Raw genomic sequence first — 21,086 nt, forward strand, 5'->3', positions numbered from 1 at the left:
TACATCATTGTCTGTTGTTTTTAGGTAATGCTGATATTAGCTAAATATACCCAGAAATGGCTGAAGAACCTACCAGCTTTTCACACTGCGCTCACAAAAAGTTTGCGGCCTAATTTTTAATATTAGCCCCTGCTTGAAAAACACGATTTGAAACCCCATTGAAATCTCAGGAGGCCAAGACTTTACTCACAGAACACCAGGACACTGCCATTGAGGTTCCCCACAGTTTCCTAATTATGTCACTCTGTTTGAAGCTGTGTTTCAGTACCAAGGTTTGACTTAAGCCCTCTCCCAGTTCTAAGATGTTGTGATGTCTGTCTTTCCTACTTCCGTCTTTCTGTTTGCTCACTTCAGATTCCTCAGAATCCAGAGTATGTCTATTAGTCTCAGATGTCCAAACTAACAAAGTTGTGTGATTAGGTTTCCAGCCTTAACGCAGTGGCTGAGATGTTTCTGTATAGCTCATTACAGGTGTCGCTATTCTCCAAGAACTTGACTTATAGCTGTTTCGAGGCAGTGACTGCCAGTTAGTGAAATTCTCACACTAGAGCTAATGACATTTAAGAATACTTTAGGCACCCTGCATCAATATAGCAATTTCAACATTCCCCAGATCCTTGCCCTAGACTGATTAAAACTCTGTGATGTTATTGATGATTCCTGCTGCACTCCGGATGATCTTTCTCTTGATCTTTCACTCATGTCCTCATCCATCAAATATTTATTTAGCATGTAACTCAGTGACAGCATGGTACATCGAATGGGGTTTACAAGTATAATGCACAATCCTTTAACAGCACAGAAAGAAAGAAAGAAAGAAAGAAAGAAAGAAAGAAAGAAAGAAAAAGAAAGAAAGAAAGAAAGAAAGAAAGAAAGAAAGAAAGAAAGAAAGAAAGAAAGAAAGAAAGAAAGAAAGACCTAATTAGGAACTGTTATAAACTATGCATAATTTTATACAAGCACACAAGTACACCTGGGCAGAGGATCAGAGAGCTGCATCCCAAAGTGTCAGGGTGGTTATCTCTAGATGTCAGGACTATAAAGTAGTGGTCCTTGTAAATGTTTAACAATTGGCTTTCTGTTCTCGAAAGAAATAATTCTAACATATTGGTTCATTTATCCACTCGTATAAGAAAGAAGAGAAATCTGAAAAAAGTTAAGACTTGTTGAAAAAACTAATATTAACGTAGAAAAATACATTCAAAGGAAGAAAGCCTTGCTTTGTAGCATTTGTTGATTTCCACACCATAAACACTCACATTGTGGCCTCCTTCCAGCTTCACAGTAATTAATGTCTGCTCGCTCACAAATCTTCAACTCCTGTAAGCCAGTCTGAACCCACTCCAGCACAACACTGATTGGCTAAGCTGAATTTTCTTTTTTACCTCTTCCTTATTTTCAAAATGTCTTTAATTATAATAGTAGTTGCCTCCAGGGGTAGAAAGTAGGTGTCTGGAGATAGGGACAGAGGTAGACTTTTTCTTCTCCATACCCTGCTGTGCCTTTTAAATTTTAAACCAGGAGATATATTACCAATTCAAAAAAACAATTACAACTGAAATTAAAAAATCCTCACTAAACATTTGTTACAATTGTGATCAAAGGCAGCAAATGATATTTTTAACCTCTGATATGCAATTAATACATATGCATATATATATGAAACACATAACGATATAAGATGTTATACCGAAGAAAGCCAAAAAAAGAGTGGCACAAATTTAAAAATTGCATTGGAGGCAAATGCAGGACGGAATTAATGTAAACTGGAAAGGTCAGTAAAAGCTTTATGGGGATGAGAGCAGAGTTCTGAAGTGTGAGGAGGATTTGGACAACAAGAGGGAAAGGAAGGGGGTGACATACAGGTGGTAAGCAGACTGGTCACCGCGCTCGGCATTGACACTCCACTTTCCTTCATCTCAACCAGTGCCGGAGCTGCTGTTCCCACAGTTTCTATTTCTTAGGGACTTCTTCCTACTTAATTTGGCATCAGAGCAGGCTGTACGGCAGGTAGCCAGGTTCTCACTTCGATCAGCCCAAACAGCGATAAGATTGGAGTCAGGGACCAACGTAAGGGAAGAAGTCGTTCCACATCATCGCTGACAGTAATATTAATGTTTATTTAGTAACTGGTCTGTAGTAGGCACCCTCCAGTGGGCTAACTCACAAAGCCTAATTCCGAGAAATAACTCAAGTTCTTGCTCTTGAGCTTTCCATCTGGCAGGCAAGAACATATGCTTAGATGAAGCACCATGACCTCCTCCGACCAACCCCAAATGCAACCAGGGAGTTAGCTTCCCTCAGGGTGCAGAAGAGCTCTTCCATGAACTAGGAAGGACCTTATGGAGAGCGGGACCTGCTCCTAATCACTGCCAGTGAAAGGATCAACTATTCACTGTGACAGGCATTTTTCAACATTGATCTGGTTTATAGCTAACCAACCAGTGGAGCACAAAAGTTCATTCACTTTATCCAGACACATATTTTGCAAACTAGTTCTTCTAAGTGGATACCTCAGGCAATTACACTGAACACACTTAGACACTTTTTGGACATTTTGCTTGGATTTTTTCATGGCATATGTAAGAATTTGATTATCTCTATTTTAATTTGTATCCAATGATGGAATAATCCTTGGGCATTAAAAAATAGACTACAAGTGAATATTTGTTGACATGGGAAAATTGTCAAGATATTTTGCTAAATTTTGAAAAGTAACTTGTAAAACATGTACAGTATGAATCAGTTTTTGAAATATTATATCTCTACCCTTAAGTAGACATTTATAACTGAAAATGTTAGTAGAAACTATCCCTAGGTGGTAAAGTTACAGATGATTTTGACTTCCTTCTTTGTAATTTTCTTAATTTGTAAAATTTACTATAACTATCATAATATTTAAAATTTGTAGCATAATTAAAATTTCCACCTTCAATAGGATCCATTCATCAATATGTGAACATAGAACCCACACTACTTCCTGAGGAAAAGCTTGGCCCTGCTCTTGACAACTGCCTACTTCAGGAGGAAACGGGCATCTTCCATTCAGGTGTGTCCTTGTCAGGCTCCTCGGTTTTTACATAAAATGTCAGTCTTTCCTCCAACTTAATTGCTATTGCTGCTCAACACTTAATTCTCACTGAAGTGTCAACAAAGAATAGCTACAATTCAAGTATTTCTGAGAGAAGTCTAACTTGAATTCAGTATTATTCTCATGAGAAAAGCAATTTATATGGAATATTGCCTTAAGGACATGGCCTTTTATTAGAGTTTCACATCAGAGGCACTATTGGAATTTTGAGCAGGAAAATTTGGCTGTACAGAACTTTCGTGCATACTACCAAGGGCCTCTGAGGGTACAGTACTGTTTCAAACACCTTCACACATTGATGCAAGTTCCTGGCATCTCTGTAGCTTTGCTTTTCCCTCAGTGCTTTACAGCATGATGTCACCAGCTGATATGAAGCCCTCTGGATTCATTTCTCTAAAGACACTCATTACATCTTGCATGAAAGGGCATAGGAGAAATACGTTTCTGGTCTCAGAACTAAGAACAATTGCATTATCTTAATCATCCAACTGGGTTTCTATTTTTCCTTTGCCCTGATTTTCATATTTCATTTTATTCTTATTTGTTGTCCTGTAGATAGCCCTATAAACCACGCTAAATTTTTTGTGAAGCAAATCAAAGAATAAATACATAAGTGTTCATGATACGATGAAACTAAAAATAGGAGTCAGATTAAGACTAAGGAAAGAAAGAACTTCAGCAACACCACAGAAAAAAAAACAAAACACACACCACAACACAAGATCTGTCAGGGTGCTAAAAGGTTAGGAGATATCACAGTATACTGGTGAAAACACCACATTCAAGAATCAGAGTAAGTGGATTTGGGTCCTGATTCTGTCACTAACTAGCTAAGTGGTGCTATGGGAGGGGGGAGGGGGGGAATGGGCAGAAGAGAAGGAAGTCTAACACTAGACCCTGAGAGCTGGCAGGGCACTGAGGTTAAGCCGGCTGGCTCTGGAATCAGATTACCTGAGTTTAAACCCTACCCTCACTTACTCTTGGGAATCTTCAACAACGTAAGCTCTCTGGGTTTGTTTCCCCCCTTTTTTTTTCAAACAAAAGTTAATTTATTTACTTTGAGAGAGAGAAATCCCATGTGTGGGCACGAGTAGGGAAGGGGCAAAGAGAGGAGAAGAGAGAGAATCCGAAGCAGGCTCCACGCTGCCAGTACACAGCCCATCACGGGGCTCTGTCCCAGGAACTGTGGGATCAGGACCTGAGCCGAAACCAAGCTGGACGCTTAACCCACTGAGCCACCCAGGTGCCCCTGGGTTTGTTTTTCTTAACTGTAAAATATGAATGAGAATAGTGACTTTGTATGATTATGGCACTTTGTGGAATTTTTTTCTCTAGTGTTCTCAAGCACTTTATATGGATTTACAGATGAAGAACCTGAGGTACAGAAGAGTTAAGTAATTTTCACAAGGTCACAAGGCCAATAAGTGGTATTGCCATGCCTGGAATTCACGGAGTCCATCTCTAGACCCGCACACTTAACCACTGCCCAGTCCTGATGATAAAACGAGCTAATTCACAGCGCCTGGCACACGTAAGACTTTAATAACTGCTGGTTTACTAAACAAATAAAAAGAGCCTTGCAAACCTAAATGATCTTTTATATCCTAGAAAGATACACCATATCTCAAATATATTTGATACACCATATCTCAAATTTGTAGATGATATGAAGAAAGAATGAGTAAGTAAAACAAGGAATTACAGAATTAATATTAAATTCAACAAGTATAACTGGAAAGCACAAGAGCTGAGCACAAAAATTTATGTATAAATATGTTCATCATGGTGTTATTATTAAAGTTAAAAAAGGAAATGAGTTAAATAACCAAAGTGAGGGGCAGATCAAATAAAATATGGCATATCTACATGCACAGACAAAAGAACTGGGTTAAAATATGGCAAATTTTAAACATTGGTCTCCTTTTGGTAAAATGATTTGTATGAGTTTTTCTATTTCTTTACAATTGTCTGCTTTTCAAATTTTCTACAATGAAAATATATTGCCATATTAATTAAAAAAAACAAATATTATCTTTCATTGAAATAACTCAATAAAAATTCCTACATGTTTTCGCAAATCTACTTCACAGGAAAAGTAAGAAAAAAAATCTGCCTGATGGCAAGTTATCCTTCCTCAGGTCCTTCACCAAGAATCTACCTGATGATGGTCGGGTATTTCGGTGGTCCATATACTTATTGTTTAAGATGCTAAAAAAACTTTTTTTTCCATACTATCTTAGTAAGTATTAGATTGAAAGTATACAGATTACAAGAAGTCTGTGCTGGTCAAACGTTTGTAGAGTTATTCATTATATTCAACTCCAGGGACCAACAAAAACATTGCCCATCTGGGATGCATATAGATGAGGGCAGTAGACCTCAAGAATTGCTGTCAATTAAGTCTAAAGAGGAGCAGATGGAGTACCCAGCGCTGGTTAGCCCTGAGACAAGAAGGGTAAGATGGGAGGCTGCAGTGACCATCATGGATGTAAGGATATGCCATCTGGAAGAAGGCTGGACGAGTTCCATGTCTCTACTAATGGGGGGGGGGGGCAGTTACAGGGCAGAAAAATCTAGTGCCCAAAACACAGGGGAAATTTCTTTTAGCAAGCAGAAGTCATCAGCAATAAAACAAGCTGCTCTGTAAAGGAACAAAATTCCTTTATTTTATGTGAATCATGTTGCCTAAAGCTCAAGTGAGATGGGCAAAGTCACAGTACTGTAATGTAAGCAAGGAGGTCTGATATCAATCACTTGAAGACCAGTCCTGACCCTGGGACCAGAAACAGACCAACGGGAAAAGCCCTAGTGAACCCTTAGAAATGGGACCTGTCCCTTTCTTGCTGTGCCTTGAAGATCCTAAGCCAATTACCAGATAAATGTTATCATGGCACCCTCCTGTCAAACACAGGCCAGGACCTGGGAGGAAAGAAACCCAAGTAGGGGGTTATGACAACCCTCTCGGGCTATAGATGGAATAATGCGGGGCCTTGATGCCTTGAGAATAATCCAGGTAGAGTGTGATCAGGAACCTTGCTCTCTATGTCAACTTGCTGTATCTTGTTCACCACGTATATGTGCTTCTGTTTGCCCTTTAGTATTTCATAAAGATTTTCAAAGTCCCAGGCTACCTCATCCCTGGTAAGAGAAACCAAGAAAAGAGGTTTCTCCCCACACCTTAACAAGATCATAAAAACCATGTATATATTTCAAACACTTATTAATCTTCACAACCACCCATGAAATAGGTACTATTACTCTCCCCATTTCACAGGTGAGGAAATTGCAGCACAGAAAGGCCATGTGACTTGCTCAAGGTCCATAGGTAGTAAGTCATGGAGTAAGTATTCAAAATGGGAACACAAAGGAACTTGCATTGTCAGAACTGTGGTAATTCTTTCACTCAAGGGATCATTTAGAGCTGTTTGGTGTTATTCAGTAACAATCTATGTATATGCCAAGCGTCATGAATGAGTTTCTCCTTCCTCCCACCCCCTACTCCCCGTTACTCCCACCAGCTCTCCCCTAATCATGCTTCCACACATGTGAGAGACTGGGAGATACTAGACAGAATTTTGATTCAAAACGCATGCAAGAATACAGCTGTGCTGCTGCAGTCTAAGAGACGCATCAAGAAAGAAGTTACCTGTCAGTGATGAAAATTATGACTTATTAAACTCAAACCCAGGCAACTTCCTAAAGAAACTAAATATAGTATTTTTGTGGCTAACTATTCACAAATTACAAAGAAGTATGTTCAGCCTTAACATTGAGGAAGATATCTCATGAGGAATTTAGTCACTAATAAGTGTGTCTCAGGAACAGTGATTTCTGTGTGCTTTTAGCAACATCAAAAGCACCAGCTAGCTTCTTTTGCATCTAGGCTGATTTCAATTACTTGTGTTTGTGATTTTGCATAATGTAGCAAAATTATTCTAGCTGTTTTATTCCAATCTTGTATATTGGATATCTTGATTTTGTTTACTTCTTTTGAATGTGTTCATTTAACCATATATAACGAAAACACAAAAAACCCAGCAGCCACACTCACCTGTGATCCAAGTGGTGAATGGAGAGAATAACTCCAGAATTCAAGTGGGTCTGTTTCAGAGTCACTAAAACAGTAAATTCATGTTTATTTCTCAGCTTCTGAAAAAACTGTTCAGCTGTAGCAGTGGATGCTTTTATACTTCTGGGAGTATCTAAAAAAAGAAACATACATTAAATAGATTAGAATTTGGTTTTATAAAGTATCCTTTCCATGCAACATCTTTCAAAAAACATTATCAAGTAATAACTGATAAATACCAAGTTTCAGACTCCTTCAACAAGATTTTTTGCTACAGGGACACCTGGGTGGCTCAGTCGGTTAAGCATCCTACTCTTGGTTTTAGCTCATGTCACGATCCCATGGCTCATGAGTTCAAGCCCCGAGGCTCTGTGCTGACAGTGCAGAGCCTGCTTGGGATTCTCTGTCTCCCTCTTTCTCTGTCCCTCCCCAACTCACTCTCTATCTCAGCACAGAGCCTGCTTGGGATTCTCTGTCTCCCTCTTTCTCTGTCCCTCCCCAACTCACTCTCTATCTCTGTCTAAATAAATAAATAAATATTTTTTAAAAAAACTTTTTGCTACATATAACACAGGACAGTAAACCAATTACTGGACTCGTGTTTCAGGAATTCTTTTTCAAAAATGTCACCTCTGGGGCAAAGAATCAAAGGATCCTGCTTGAAGAAGTGTACTCCCAAGTTTTCTCCTTACACATACCCTATATTCTGGATACCACAGCCACATCAGTGTCAACAGTGAGCAAAAAGATGTACTTCATAGACTAGAACCTAAAAGACCATGTTAGAGCCATTTAGCTTTTCTGATGCCTCATGACAGAAAACTGGATTTAAATCTATGTGCCACCTTCCACATTGATATCCTTAGCCAGAAGGCGTGCTATAAATAGATTTTTTAAAAGATCATTGAAATTAGTCACTCTCAGCCTTCTGCGCAATGGATGAAACATTAAGATCAAATTGTCTTACCATGCTGTTGAAAGAAATACATAGAACTTAATTCCAATGTCCTCTTCTCCAGACTTAGAGAAAGCCTAGCCAAGGAAAGTATGCATGGGAGAGCAGAAACTTTTACCCTACACTTCTACCTGGTTTAGTCCTGCACTCCAAGACCCAGGGAGTGGGACCCAGAGGCTATGGGGGCAATACAGATAGAAATGGATTTAGTGGGTAGGAAAAAACCATTATTCAAGCCATCTGCTAACTGAGCATAAGGCTCTCCTATTCATAGTGTGTGCAAAGGGTTGATGGGAGCCAGAAATACAGTTTATGTTGTTCTCAAATCATCCTCCTTGTTTCTATGCTTTAGACTAGGTAGACTAAGTAACTAGACTTACTTACTTTAGAGTAGGTAGTCTAGGTAACTACTAAGCAAGTAGATCTCAACGGAAAAACTACTGGCATTTAGACAGAAAAACCCATCCTTGTGCAAAACTGTCCCATGCTTTGCAGAATATTTAACACCCCTGGTTCTGGCCCAGTGAATGCCAATGGCACCCAACCCCCAATCACTGTGACAACCCAAAGCTTTCCCACACATTTCCAAGCATTTCCTCAGCAGCAGTGTAGCAGAAATCTTGTTGAGAACCACAACTTCAGTGAAAGAGTTTATAGGATTAATCTAAAATTCCATACCTTCCTAGCCCCACAAATTTATGGAATAAAAATGTACCCACATGATCTGTGCCCATCACTGGGAATGGACAGACATGGAGAAGCCCTCAAGATACCCACAAAGTAGTGGACGAGACAAATAATCCCAGTACAATGAAAGAAATGCTGTCATACAGGTAGGTACCAAGCGTGGACGGATCACAGATGTAAAAGTAGCCAACATCATGCGGACGGAAAAATCTCATAAAACAGACGACACTTGATCTGGAGATCACCAGGTAGAAAAGAGAAAGAAAAGCATTCCAGTCATAGGAAGAGCTTGGGAACCAGCAGGAAGGTGTAAAAGGGATTTTTGCTCAAAGTTTTAGGAAAAATAAATTTCTTGCTTCAAAAAAGAAACTTCCTCAGTCCCATCGAATATTCACAATTCAAAAGTAGAACAATAATCTGCAATTTCTGCCATGGTCAACATAATAGTTTCCCCTCAAGCTCGATCAGGGATAAGATTGGCTGTGGAGGGGATTCCATACAATTCCTCCTAGCTCCAAAACTTTCCACTTCCTCAAGGAGGCATACAAAATGAAATTCCATGAGAATAATTCATCTAGTGTTAACTTTTTATTCACTCTAGTCACAAGTAAATCATTCCCAAACTTCATCACTTCATCTTAATTTGATAGATAAAAGCAAATTAAAATCAAATTATAAATATTTATTATGCTTCCCCCTCTTTCAACCAGGTAGAGCTTCAGCAGTACCCTTTGTCTTGCCTAGTAGGATGATAGATGGGGATGCAAATGAGAGAAGCAGAGAAAGGACTACACTGAATACAGAAAGGAAGATGAAACCCAGAGAGAGAGAGATCCAAAGAGATCTTGGAGCTTGAGCTCATCCAGTGAGAGAAAAGAATTTAGAAATGCACCACAGCTGCCTTACAAGGTGAAACTTTTAAAAAAGAGATTCTTAATGAGGGTTTTTAGGAAGTTTCGTCATTTGGTATGCATAGAAAACCTTCACTAATCTCTATATTATCCTCTACTGCTTTTGGAGTCAGATTTGTGAGGAGAGTTGACAGGTTATCTTATTTGTGAGATTTTTCTTTATTTTGTTTTCAGATGAAATGATATGTAAAGATTGACCTTAAGAGGAATAGAAGGATCTAAAAGAATGGATTACATTTGAGTATCATTAATAAAAATGTAAGACACCATGGTTGAAAACATGGTGAAGGAATCTATAGATTAAAGAAACATTTTTTTTTTAATTGATCAAACTATACTTTGGAAATTTTTCTCTGGTGGCCACATAGAAAGTTATTTGAAGAAAGAAAAAAGTTGAATGCAGGGAGAACTCTTAAGAAACTCTCACAACTCAGATGATCATTGACTTTTTTGTTAGATTTCACATATTTTAAACATCACATATTGACATCCCTACACTTCTTTTCCTAAACCAAACCATCCTGTGCAACTTCTCCTCCCAGTTCATTATCGTCCATCTTGCTCCCTCTGTGAGGGCAGAATGACTTACTGGAAGGAGGGCCCCTCCAGCACAAACATGGCCAGCAGAAGCTCCATTCAGCTCATGCTATAGTGACAGGAGAAATAATATTGGGTTTTGTTTTTTCTTCCATCTAGATTAACCAAGTTCATTACAGAGAGATTTTAAAATGGGCTTGCATGAAATTCCCACCCGTGTTATGCAGAGGGGCAATATGGAAGGCAGTGGGAGGGAGAGAACCTGACCTGACTTACTATGGCCTCAGGATGGTCTACTGACCTGGCAACGCCAACCCAGGGGCCCAAGACACAGATGAATATTTTTAAGTTTCTGGATTGTGACAGAGAGAACTTAAAGGAAGTATATAAATCATGATTGCATCATAATTTTTAGCTGTTGACAGTACACCATCTCTCATCAACCCTGACCTCATCCTAATATTATTTAAATCTATTGTTGCCCTTAAGAACATGTTTTCATATATTCATCATGCTTGAGTCCAGGAAGGACTTGATGGGAGTCTGAACTCTCTGAAAAGCATCAGAATAAATAGAAGAGGAAGAATTCAAGAGAGTTTTAGAAAACAGAAGAATTGGGCCAGTGATAAAACACATGCAAAAGGCAAAAGAAAGAGAGAAAACTGAAGTTAATTGAATCTAAAGTTTCTAGCTGGAGAGACTAGATGAAAGGAAATGCAGTAGCAGAATGATGGGATTTCACTTTTAGAAATGGTTGGGACACGAATGTGGAAGTGTCCAATAGGAGGTGGGCACTATAGAACTTGATCTCATGAGAGAGGTCAAGGTTGGCAATATAGATTTAGAAGTCATCAGAATATAGTATCTAAAATAATAGGTGTGCCTGAGTAAATCATAGGAAACACAAGAATGAGGGTATGAAGGATGGAACACAGAAAAACTAAATCTGGGAGTGCCTAAGTAGCTCAGTAGGTTAAGCATCTTACTCTTGATTTAGGATTCGTGATCTCATTGTTTATGAGCCCCTCATCCAGCTCTGTGTTGATGGCACAGTCTGTTTGGGATTCTGTCTCTCTGTCTCTCTGTCTCTCTGTCTCTCTGTCTCTCCCTCTGCCCCTCCCTCAGTCACTCTCTCAAAATAAAAATTTTAAAAAACTAAATCTGTTGCATACACATATATAATGTTGCACAGCTGCTACTATACAACATTTATCCTTCAAAAATGTATAATGATATATTTTACCCTTTGAGCCCATATTCCATTTTGTTCTCACAAAGCTCTGGAAACTAGACAGGAACAACCATTACTACGTCCTTTTTCAGTGAGTAAAACAAGCCAAGGAACAATCCTGTGATTCACCCACAGAGGTGATAATGCCAGAGGCATTATGGGGATGACAATTTCTGGTCCAGTGTTCTTTCCACTAAATCATACTGCCTCCTGAACATGGCATCCTTTATCCATGCTTAACTGCCACTCACAAATATAAATGCAAATAAGAGAGCACCAACATAGAAAATAATCCAGAAAAAAAGTAATGATATAAGATAACATTTTTAGTTCTTTAAGTGACTAGCTTAGTAGTGATTTTAAGAAAGGTCACATTCCTCATTTGCATTTCTGTTTCTCAATTTGTAAAATTAACATTCCTACCTTCCATTTTCATCTCAAGGATTATACAATGTTCAGAGAGACTTCTGAGTTCCCACAGTTATTACTATAGACCCAATTCGAGTCTTCACTGGAAAATCAAGTCAAAGAAACCATCATGTAAGAGTTAATTTTAGAATTAATAATTCAATATAGGTATGCATGAAGCAACTTCTCAACAAGGCCTCCTGCTAAGGAACCAAACATAGAAAAATGAAGTGTGGTGGCTATCAGAATGAACTTGGAGCCCAGAAGAATAAGGTTTCAATGCCAGCTATGCAGATTATTAGCTATGCTTGGCATGTAGTAAACACCATGTGTTGGCCATTAGGATTATGATACTTATCATTATTACTCTTCCAAGTGGTGAGACTGTGGAATCAGCCAAAACTACCAACAGCCGTGATACCTTTGGGGTGATTTCTGAGCTTACTTTCATTCTAAGCATCCCCAACTCCGCCATAAATGATCAGTTTCCACATTTCGAAATTGGTATAAATGTTTTCGGCAATCAAATTATTCTTAAGATAAAATCCTGCCTACCACTCTCTATTTCTACAAAACAATGAGTGATCATTCATTTACGGACAAAAATCAATGTAAATTGAATTTCTTTTCAATGAAGGGCTGACAGAGATCATTTGAATTGCCTCTTCAGGAAAAACAAAAACAAAAACAAAAACAAAAACAAAAACAAAAACAAAAAACAGGCTGATAAAAGTGGCCTTTAAACACTACTACAAAGCCCCACAGAAAAACTTATCAACACACCCATGCTAGAGTAAATCTTTTTAATTGGAGAACTGCTTGGGTTTAAAACAAAACTCTGTTTCAATGTTTTCCATTTTTATTGTGTACAGAGCCCAAAAAATCCCACTATAAGAAACAATTCATGGCATTTTAAAGCAGTTATTAATAAGTAATGAAGTAGTTCTGAAGCAATTACATCAAAATATTCATTTTTTTTGTCATGGGACTACCAGAATGGAGTGATGCATTCCTGTGTGGATGTAGTAACCATTTCTAGGGATTTCCACCATGTGCTATGGATTCCCCATATACATCACAGTTAGGGGGATACAGGAGAGAGAGAGAGAAACTGGTTTATTTCAAAAATAAGACTGTAGGTGCACCTGGGTGGCTCAGCAGGTTGAGAGTCCAACTCTTGATTTCAGCTCAGGTCATGATCGTAGGGTCATAAGATGGAGCCCCAAGTCAGGCTCCACGCTGAGCATGGAACCTGCTGAAGATTTTCTCTCTTTCTCTCTCTGCCCCTACCCTGCTCTCTCTCTCTCAAAAGAAATAAATAAACATTTAAAAAAACAGACTGTAGATGAATGGAACAATGTACGTGCTGGCAAACATGGGTACTTACTGAAAAAGAGAGTCAGACTGGAGCTTCTTTCAGTATTTTTAGTGTGTTAGCAAAAGTAAAGAGAAGGGATTTGTCCATCTACCAATAACAAACCGGCAAGAATTATTTTCTTCTTTTGCACTTAAACTGCATTACTATAATTGCCATCATGAATCGCACGAGTCTCTGCCACTGACAGGTCTCTATCCCATCTGCAGTGTATAGAACCTAAATTGATTTTCCCCCACATAACCAGACTAATACAAATACCAAGTACAGATTCAATTATAAAAACAGTCTAATCTCCAGCATAAGATGGTTGACTTAGAATGTGCCAAAACTCACCAAATTACTTTTTTTTTCAGTCTCTGACTATGAAAGGCTGTTATCTTCTGAATTCAGGTTAGAAATATATGAAGTCAGAACTATTAGTATAGTTCCTATCCATCGCTCTTAACTCTCCCTTCAATATATTCATGCCTTTATACTGCAAACTTGCAAGGCAAAGTAATGGTTACAACTTTAAAAGCCATTAATATTTGATTAACACCATATATGCAGTTTGCAAAGTCCTTAAACATGAATAATCTCATGTAAGCCTCAGAACAACATTGAATAAATGGGATTATTGCTCCAAAGTAATAGAAATTACAGATGAGGAAAAGGAGGCACAGAAAAGCCAAGAAACTCGCCATCATCACCATGCATGGCTCAAAATCGGAGCTCATTTTCTGTGAATTTACTATATTAGAAACTTGTTGGTTCGAACCTCAGGCGCTTCCCCAGTGATATCTGAAGCAAGCTCTGAACATAAAGGGCAAGGAGAGACAGAACAAAGAGGCAGGCCATTCCAGATTGGGAGGGGGCAGTTTTAATAAAGCAAGGGAACTTAGAGGCCTGCCCTGGGCAGCCGCAAGACGCACAGATCTCTACATCTGCCTGCAAAAATCATAAATTTATATAGAAGCCTTAACTGGATTCACTCAGTTTATACCAATCCAGATGGTCTCAACAACACACTGCTCTCTCATGGCCGCATCCCTGAAAATGACTGCCACTGTGGGAATGGAGGGCGGAGGGCAGAGGGTACATTTCAAGGAAGGGGATGAGGTAAGGAGCCTCCAATTGCCCAGGGCCAGCTCAAGGGTCAATTGGAGGTCACCTCCTCTCCTCACCTCCTCTAACAGAACTATCAAAAGCAATTAGGATAGGATAAATGAACAAACCCACCAAATTCAAGTGGCAGAGCTGGGATCTCAACCCAAGCCAACACGCTTCTTATTATTACACGATAGTGTCCTACTAACATGATGGTGATGCACACTCTGGAGAGTAAATAAACTATCATATTAAGTTAATTTTTATAAAAATATATTCTGAATATAAATACATTTTTCTTGATCTTCAGATTCATTTAGGCTACACCAATCTACAAAACTATATATAATCTTTAGAGAATCTAAACTACTGAGATAGAAACTGTACTTTTAATCAAAACCAAAAGTTTTTTTTTAAACAAATGTTTATTTATTTACTTTGAGAGAGAGAGTTGGAGGGGCAGAGAGGTAGGGAGAAAGGGAATCCCAAATGCGCTGACATGGGGGTCAATCTCATGAACCATGAGATCATGGCCTGGGCTGAAATCAAGAGTCGGACACTTAACCAACTGAGTCACCCACGTGCCACACCAAAACCTTTTTTAAAAGACAATTTTGCGGGGCGCCTGGGTGGCTCAGTCAGTTGAGCGTCCGACTTCAGCCCAGGTCATGATCTCGCGTTCCGTGAGTTCGAGCCCCGCGTCGGGCTCTGTGCTGACAGCTCGGAGCCCGGAGCCTGTTTCAGATTCTGTGTCTCCCTCTCTCTCTGCCCCTCCCCTGTTCATGCTCTGTCTCCCTCTGTCTCAAAAATAAATAAACATTAAAAAAAAAAAGACAATTTTGAAACAATTCTCCTTAAAAAATTATTGGGCAAAATGTTGTGAGTACCCACAAGTTTTTAATGGGGCAAACCCACATCTAATGATGCCCATCCTCACCCTTCAGAGATCTATATGCCCTTTACATTACTAGGTTAGCATAGTGCATACTCTTGGAAAGCCAACGTCCTCTTCTACATTTTATTTGAGAATAAAATTTAGTGAGCTAAATCCCAAAACCATCTCAAAAGTTTTTTTCAAATCAACAGCTAATTATAATTTGATTCAATGCACAATAAGCATATATATCCTCATGTATTATTTACAAAATTATTTGTTAGCTTAATGCTGTGAATATCCAACCACATAAAAACATACATATGTGAATACAATCAGATTTAAAACATAAGCTTCAGCACCATCCAAAGAAACAAAAACAAATAGCAAGTTCTACTCCTGGATTTAGCAACTAAATGGTTTACTTTAAGCAAATCATTTATGACTCATCTGTGGGAATTTTCATTAATGAAGTGCAACAAAATTTCATCAGGATGTAGGAGGGTGACAAACAACAAAATGTCTATAATTTTGAGCTTAAAATTACAGTATTAAAATTTTATACATAACACATATAATACAAGTTATTTAGAGTATTCCATTTTGTTTTGGGTCTAGGTTAACAAGCAACTTTCTGATAATAATTCGGCTTCCCAGGTACATTTTCCTTCAGAGACAGCAGTAGTAATTAACTACACGGGTATTCTGGTTTAGTTCACTGTTATAATCTTTGTTGTAGATTAAAATTAAAATCAGCACTTGAGTATGTAATCAGATTAATGCTTTTGGCTTGCGTGAAGCAGTTCCTTAGAACCTCACCAGTGAAATTACCAACTGTTTTGTTACCAGAAAAATTAAGAGGATAAATGAGTTAAACAATATCCCTCTTTATGATCTCTACTCCCAACTGGAATACTGCTCAAGACTAAGATTAAATGGGTAGAAATGTTAAGTAAATAACAGGGATGATGACAATGTCATCTACAACCTTAATAGACTGGCTGTATTCCTGTGTTAAGACTGCCTCATTATCTGTAGATAGCAGTCTCAATAACATCATTTGAATATATGTAGCAGACTTAAGAATCAGTAATTGGTTAGATCTTTATTTAAACCAATCTGAATGAAATGTATTATCAAATTGAACCCAAACTGAATGTGCACAATTTGTCCGCTAATATCAAAGCCAATGTCTTAAATACGTAAGTAAAATTAGACTCATGGACTATCATACTTTATGAAACATGCTTTTGCTTTGACTAGAGCAATTAAAACCTTGAATAAATAAAATGTATGAATGTCTTTTTAAAAAAAGAAAAAAACTTGAGTTTTCACTGGGCTTTTTTCACTGGGCTTACCCTTAGCAGTACATCAAAGGTTCAAATGCACCTTCATATACTGACACGTTATCAGTGTATGAAGTATTGCTTAAATTAACAACTTACTCATCTTAGCATTAAACTGTATAAATTCATGAACTACATCATTTTTCCCTCTTGTAAATTATCCTATATAGAGTATCCTATATAGAGTGTATATATATATACTTAATATATATATTATATATATATAAAATAATTAAGTTACTCTCTTAATACATATGAATACTTTATACATATATTATATATAATATATATATAATATCTTAAGTGCAAATATAATTACTCTTCATAAAGTATTCATATGTATTAAGAGAGTAATAATTTTGCACTATAAGTGCAAAAGAAAAATGTACATATGCTAATTTTTTAAGTGAAAACTGAATCACAAGTTATTCCTTTAATTTCTTTGAGGTCTGATCAGATTCATTCAGTCCCTGAGAAGGATAAGAGAGAAAAAAAATATATATGTCCCTTCAAAAAATCTGGCTATATTTTTATCCACATGTGTGCCGATGTTTTGGCTTGGCTTTAGTCAAATTATTAGTGTCAAAAGAAAGAAGGGGCGCCTGGGTGGCTCAGTCAGTTAAGCACCCAACTTTTGGTTTGGTCATGATCTGTGTGGTTTCATGAGCTCGAGCCCCACATTGGGCTCTGCGCTGGCAGGGTGGAGCCTGCTTGGGAGTCTCTCTCTCCCTTTTCTCTCTGCCCCTCCCCCACTCACGCTGTCTCTGTCTCTCTCAAAAGAAGTAAACTTAAAAAGAAATAAACTTAAAAAGAAAAAAGAAGAAAGAAAACTAACAGGATCAAGGTGAGATCTCTACTATATATCTTTAATAGTTGACTGACACCTATTAATTGGCAAGAATAAGGAATAGGGATCTATAACATACAGTTTTACACATTTATATAAAATGTTATGGTTATACATTCTACAACCTCAGATTGCACAAGCAGATTCTAACAGAATCTTTGCTGAATAGCCAAAGAGATAGGATGTAGTGCCCCATCAATTATGCAGAGCTGAAATGCTGAAATGCACAATTTCATCTTCCACCTAATAGGCCAATTTGACCTGAGACATCAATTTTGGGAGTTTGTTCTGCTTTATCCTTCTTTAATTATAATAATCAAATTATTTTAGAATAACAAGACACCAAAATATCAGTTACCATGATTAATCACCCTATCAAAATTGTGCTACATTTTTTTTTACTATTATCATTTTCACTGCAACAAAGAACACAGCATTATAAGGTACAAAAGGACACAGACCACAGAATAGTCAGTTTCTCAATCCACAGTTTCAGACACTAGCCCCATGTCAACTCCTGCCCTTGTCTCCCCAGGCCCCGTATCTGCCTCCCCTCAGTTTCTGGGCCAGTTATAATGATGCCAGAAAATCAGAAGTGGGGATCAAGAATTAAGTTATTTTTCTCAGGGATTACAAAAACAAAGAGCTCTGAAAATTTGTGCAGCCTCGAAAACTAATCATTTCCCAGCCCCACTACACTGGCCCCAGCTACAAGGCTGAACGTCTGCTTCACCTTCCCAACCTAGAACTCTCAGCTCTGCCCTGCACACCAATCTCAAGTTCTGGTGTTTTGCCAGGATCTTGCCAATTCTCTCTGCTGTGCCTCTGGAATGGATGAATCTGCTAAAGTGTGTCAGAATGCTAGATCCATCAAATGATGCCTGCCTGACTTTGAATTGTGGGGGCTACTGGATTTGTCCCATTTACCAGACTAGATACCACCCCCAACTCCTACTCATCCTCATACCCTCCCCATCTTACTCCCTCTTGGAGTTTTTCCCACCCCTATAAATTTCTCTACAATACATTCACTAAATGCTGATACTATCCCTGGATAAAGTACAGAAGATTCACTTACTGACTAAACTAATCTCTGGATTTCACCTTACCAGAAACTATATAATTGCCACTCTCAATGTATCCATTTTTAGGAGCCTTAAATCTAATCCCTCCAAGCTAGTGTCTCTCCCATTTCAAGCTTGGATTTCTCCCTAAGTGCCCATTCCAGGGCTAAGGATTGCCTTCAGTTTCCTATTCACTTTAATTAATTCAACAAATATATAACTGAGCACTTGCTATGTGCTGAGCATTCAAAAATGAAGATCAAGAACAATCTACCTTACTGTCGCATCTACCTTACTGTCGCAGAGATGCTAGTTGTCCTCCAATGGCAGTAATTCTCTCCTTTTTAGTAATAAAACACCCACATATCTGGGTACATGGCTATCCAGCTAGAAACCACATTCCCTAGTTCTCTTTGCAACTAAAGTGGCCGGGTGACAAGTTCTTGTCAGCAGGATATAAGTAAAAGTGACCTATGCTACAATCCAGATTTTATTATTAGAAAGGAAACTCATTGCCCTCCATTCTCCTTACCCTCAGTCTGGAATAGGGATATTGAGGTAATAAGCCAAGCTCTTCAATGAGGACAAGGGCAATGAGGGGCTAAACTAATAACCTCATGTGGCAGAGCCACCCAATATCCCTAGAACCTCTGATTGTTACCTGAGAGAGATTTAGATGTCTTTGCTTTGAGCACTTTGAGATGTTCTTGTTTGAGAAAGGCATTTTGGGTGTCTTTTTTACAGGAGCTTAGCCTATTCCTAAGTAATATATCTCCCCAAGTTTCCTATGACTCATTCAGAATTGAGTGGGATTCTTTAAAACAAGGATCAGCAAAATTTTCTGCATAAGGTCAGATAGCAAATTATTTTAGGCTTTGCAAGCCACATACATCTCTTTTGAATATTCTTTTAAATTTATTTTTATTATTTTTTTACAATCATTTAAAAATGTTAAAAACCATTCTTAGCTCAAGGTGCCGTACAAACTAGGCCTCAAACTGGGCCCACAGGACCATAGTTTCCTAACCCCTGTAAGCAACAAATAACAGATTTAATTTCCCATATTCACTTTATAGCTTTAGTTAGTTATGTTTATGTTTAGAAAGGGAGAAAAAACAATGTGATAAAGGCTTAGCGAGAGAAAGTCTAGATGCTGTGCAAGCAGAAAAGGAAGGAGGTAAATTCTGCCTGTTAACTTGCCTTCATCACTACTGCTGATATGTACATTCAGGGCATATCCTATCTTCTCTCATTCTATGATGCTTTCCAAGGGCAGGGATTGATTTTGTCATTCTCCTTGTAGGCACAGCCCATGCAGAAAACAATCAGTAAGCGTGGCCAATTGTCTTGTCCATCGATGACTCTCCACCTACTTCTATGCCTTTTAATGACAAGGTACTGTCGTCTGTTCAAGTCACTAAGTAAAGGTTACAGATTTCTTTTGCTTTCCAACATTCTTTTGCATCGCCACCTAACTTAACATTATGATTTATAAGGTGGAGTAAAGGATAATCCCAATGAACTAAACTGGAATGATACAAAAAAAATTTACAATACTACTTTATATTGTTCTGTATTTAGACCAAAGACTCTCTCCTTTCCCTTTGGAATATGAACCAGCAAGTCTGCGTGGGGATCCTAGATTTACGAAAAGAACTTAGTCCTTTGTAGCATTCAGAGATGAGCATGTTCCTAGAAAAAGGAAAAATAGCGAATTCAAAACTTTCCCCTTGGATGCTGACAGTGTGGGTTGAGTACTTTCTTAGAAATGTTAGACATTTCTAGAATGTCAGAGAAAATAACTTTTAATTGAATGGCCAGAAATACCTCCCAGAGCCAAAGGAAAGCACTTGTCTTCTTTCATCTCCACATCAGCTTTGGGGATAGCTGTGTGTTGACCTACAAAGAATGTTCAGAACACTTACTGAATTAATGTTCTTGTATTTTTTTTTCTTTTGCCGTGTAAGATTAGATTAGGAAAAATTTCAGGAAAGAAGTCTACATAGTAGTCTATAGATCATTTCTTCACTATGTTTTATCCTCTTTAAGACAGAGGAGAACTAGACATTAAAATAATCTGGGAATTATATTGCAACAATTCTTTTCCTTTCATGACAGCCCATAGCTCTGATGGTTTACTGTGCACTTTCATGATTTTTCAGTGTGGCATTTTGTGCTGCCTTATATCTTTCGCTGCTTCTTGTCTAATTGCTTTCTATACCAGTCTTACATCCTCAGAAAGATCAATTTTAATCTCCTTGAGGGCAAGCAAGATGTGTATATCACACTTTCTCCTATCCCAATAACTACCAGCAATTAGAACCTAAGACAGAAGTACAATAAATATGTGTGGAGCAGAGTTGAATTAATTTTCCTTTTCAAAGTTGGGAAGGTAAAACAAACCTAGCTCGGCAGTGTAAGGAGGGGCCGCTCTCCTCCCCTCCTAATTCTCCACTGAAGCAGGGTTTACAACCCGGGGCTCACTGTGTCACTCTAGGCGATACCTGATCATCTCACACACAAACACGCTTTATCCTGCACAAAGGTTTATGGAGCGGTCCTGGGAGGCACGGCCCATACTAATTAACAGGTCCACTATCTC

At 38.2% G+C, this 21,086-nt stretch overlaps 1 protein-coding gene across 2 annotated transcripts in view; it reads right to left on the reverse strand.

Moving 5' to 3' along the window:
- The window catches only part of NELL2 (neural EGFL like 2), a 392,940-nt gene that overhangs the window by 275,319 nt on the left and 96,535 nt on the right, over positions 1-21,086 (reverse strand). For both annotated transcript variants that reach the window (XM_042946302.1, XM_042946301.1), the window contains exon 4: positions 7,143-7,293. In XM_042946302.1, the coding sequence (XP_042802236.1) occupies positions 7,143-7,293 (151 nt within the window). The remainder of the gene's footprint in view (positions 1-7,142; positions 7,294-21,086) is intronic.

This window comes from Panthera leo, chromosome B4 (genome assembly GCF_018350215.1).
Source record: "Panthera leo isolate Ple1 chromosome B4, P.leo_Ple1_pat1.1, whole genome shotgun sequence".
Taxonomy (NCBI): Eukaryota; Metazoa; Chordata; class Mammalia; order Carnivora; family Felidae; genus Panthera; species Panthera leo.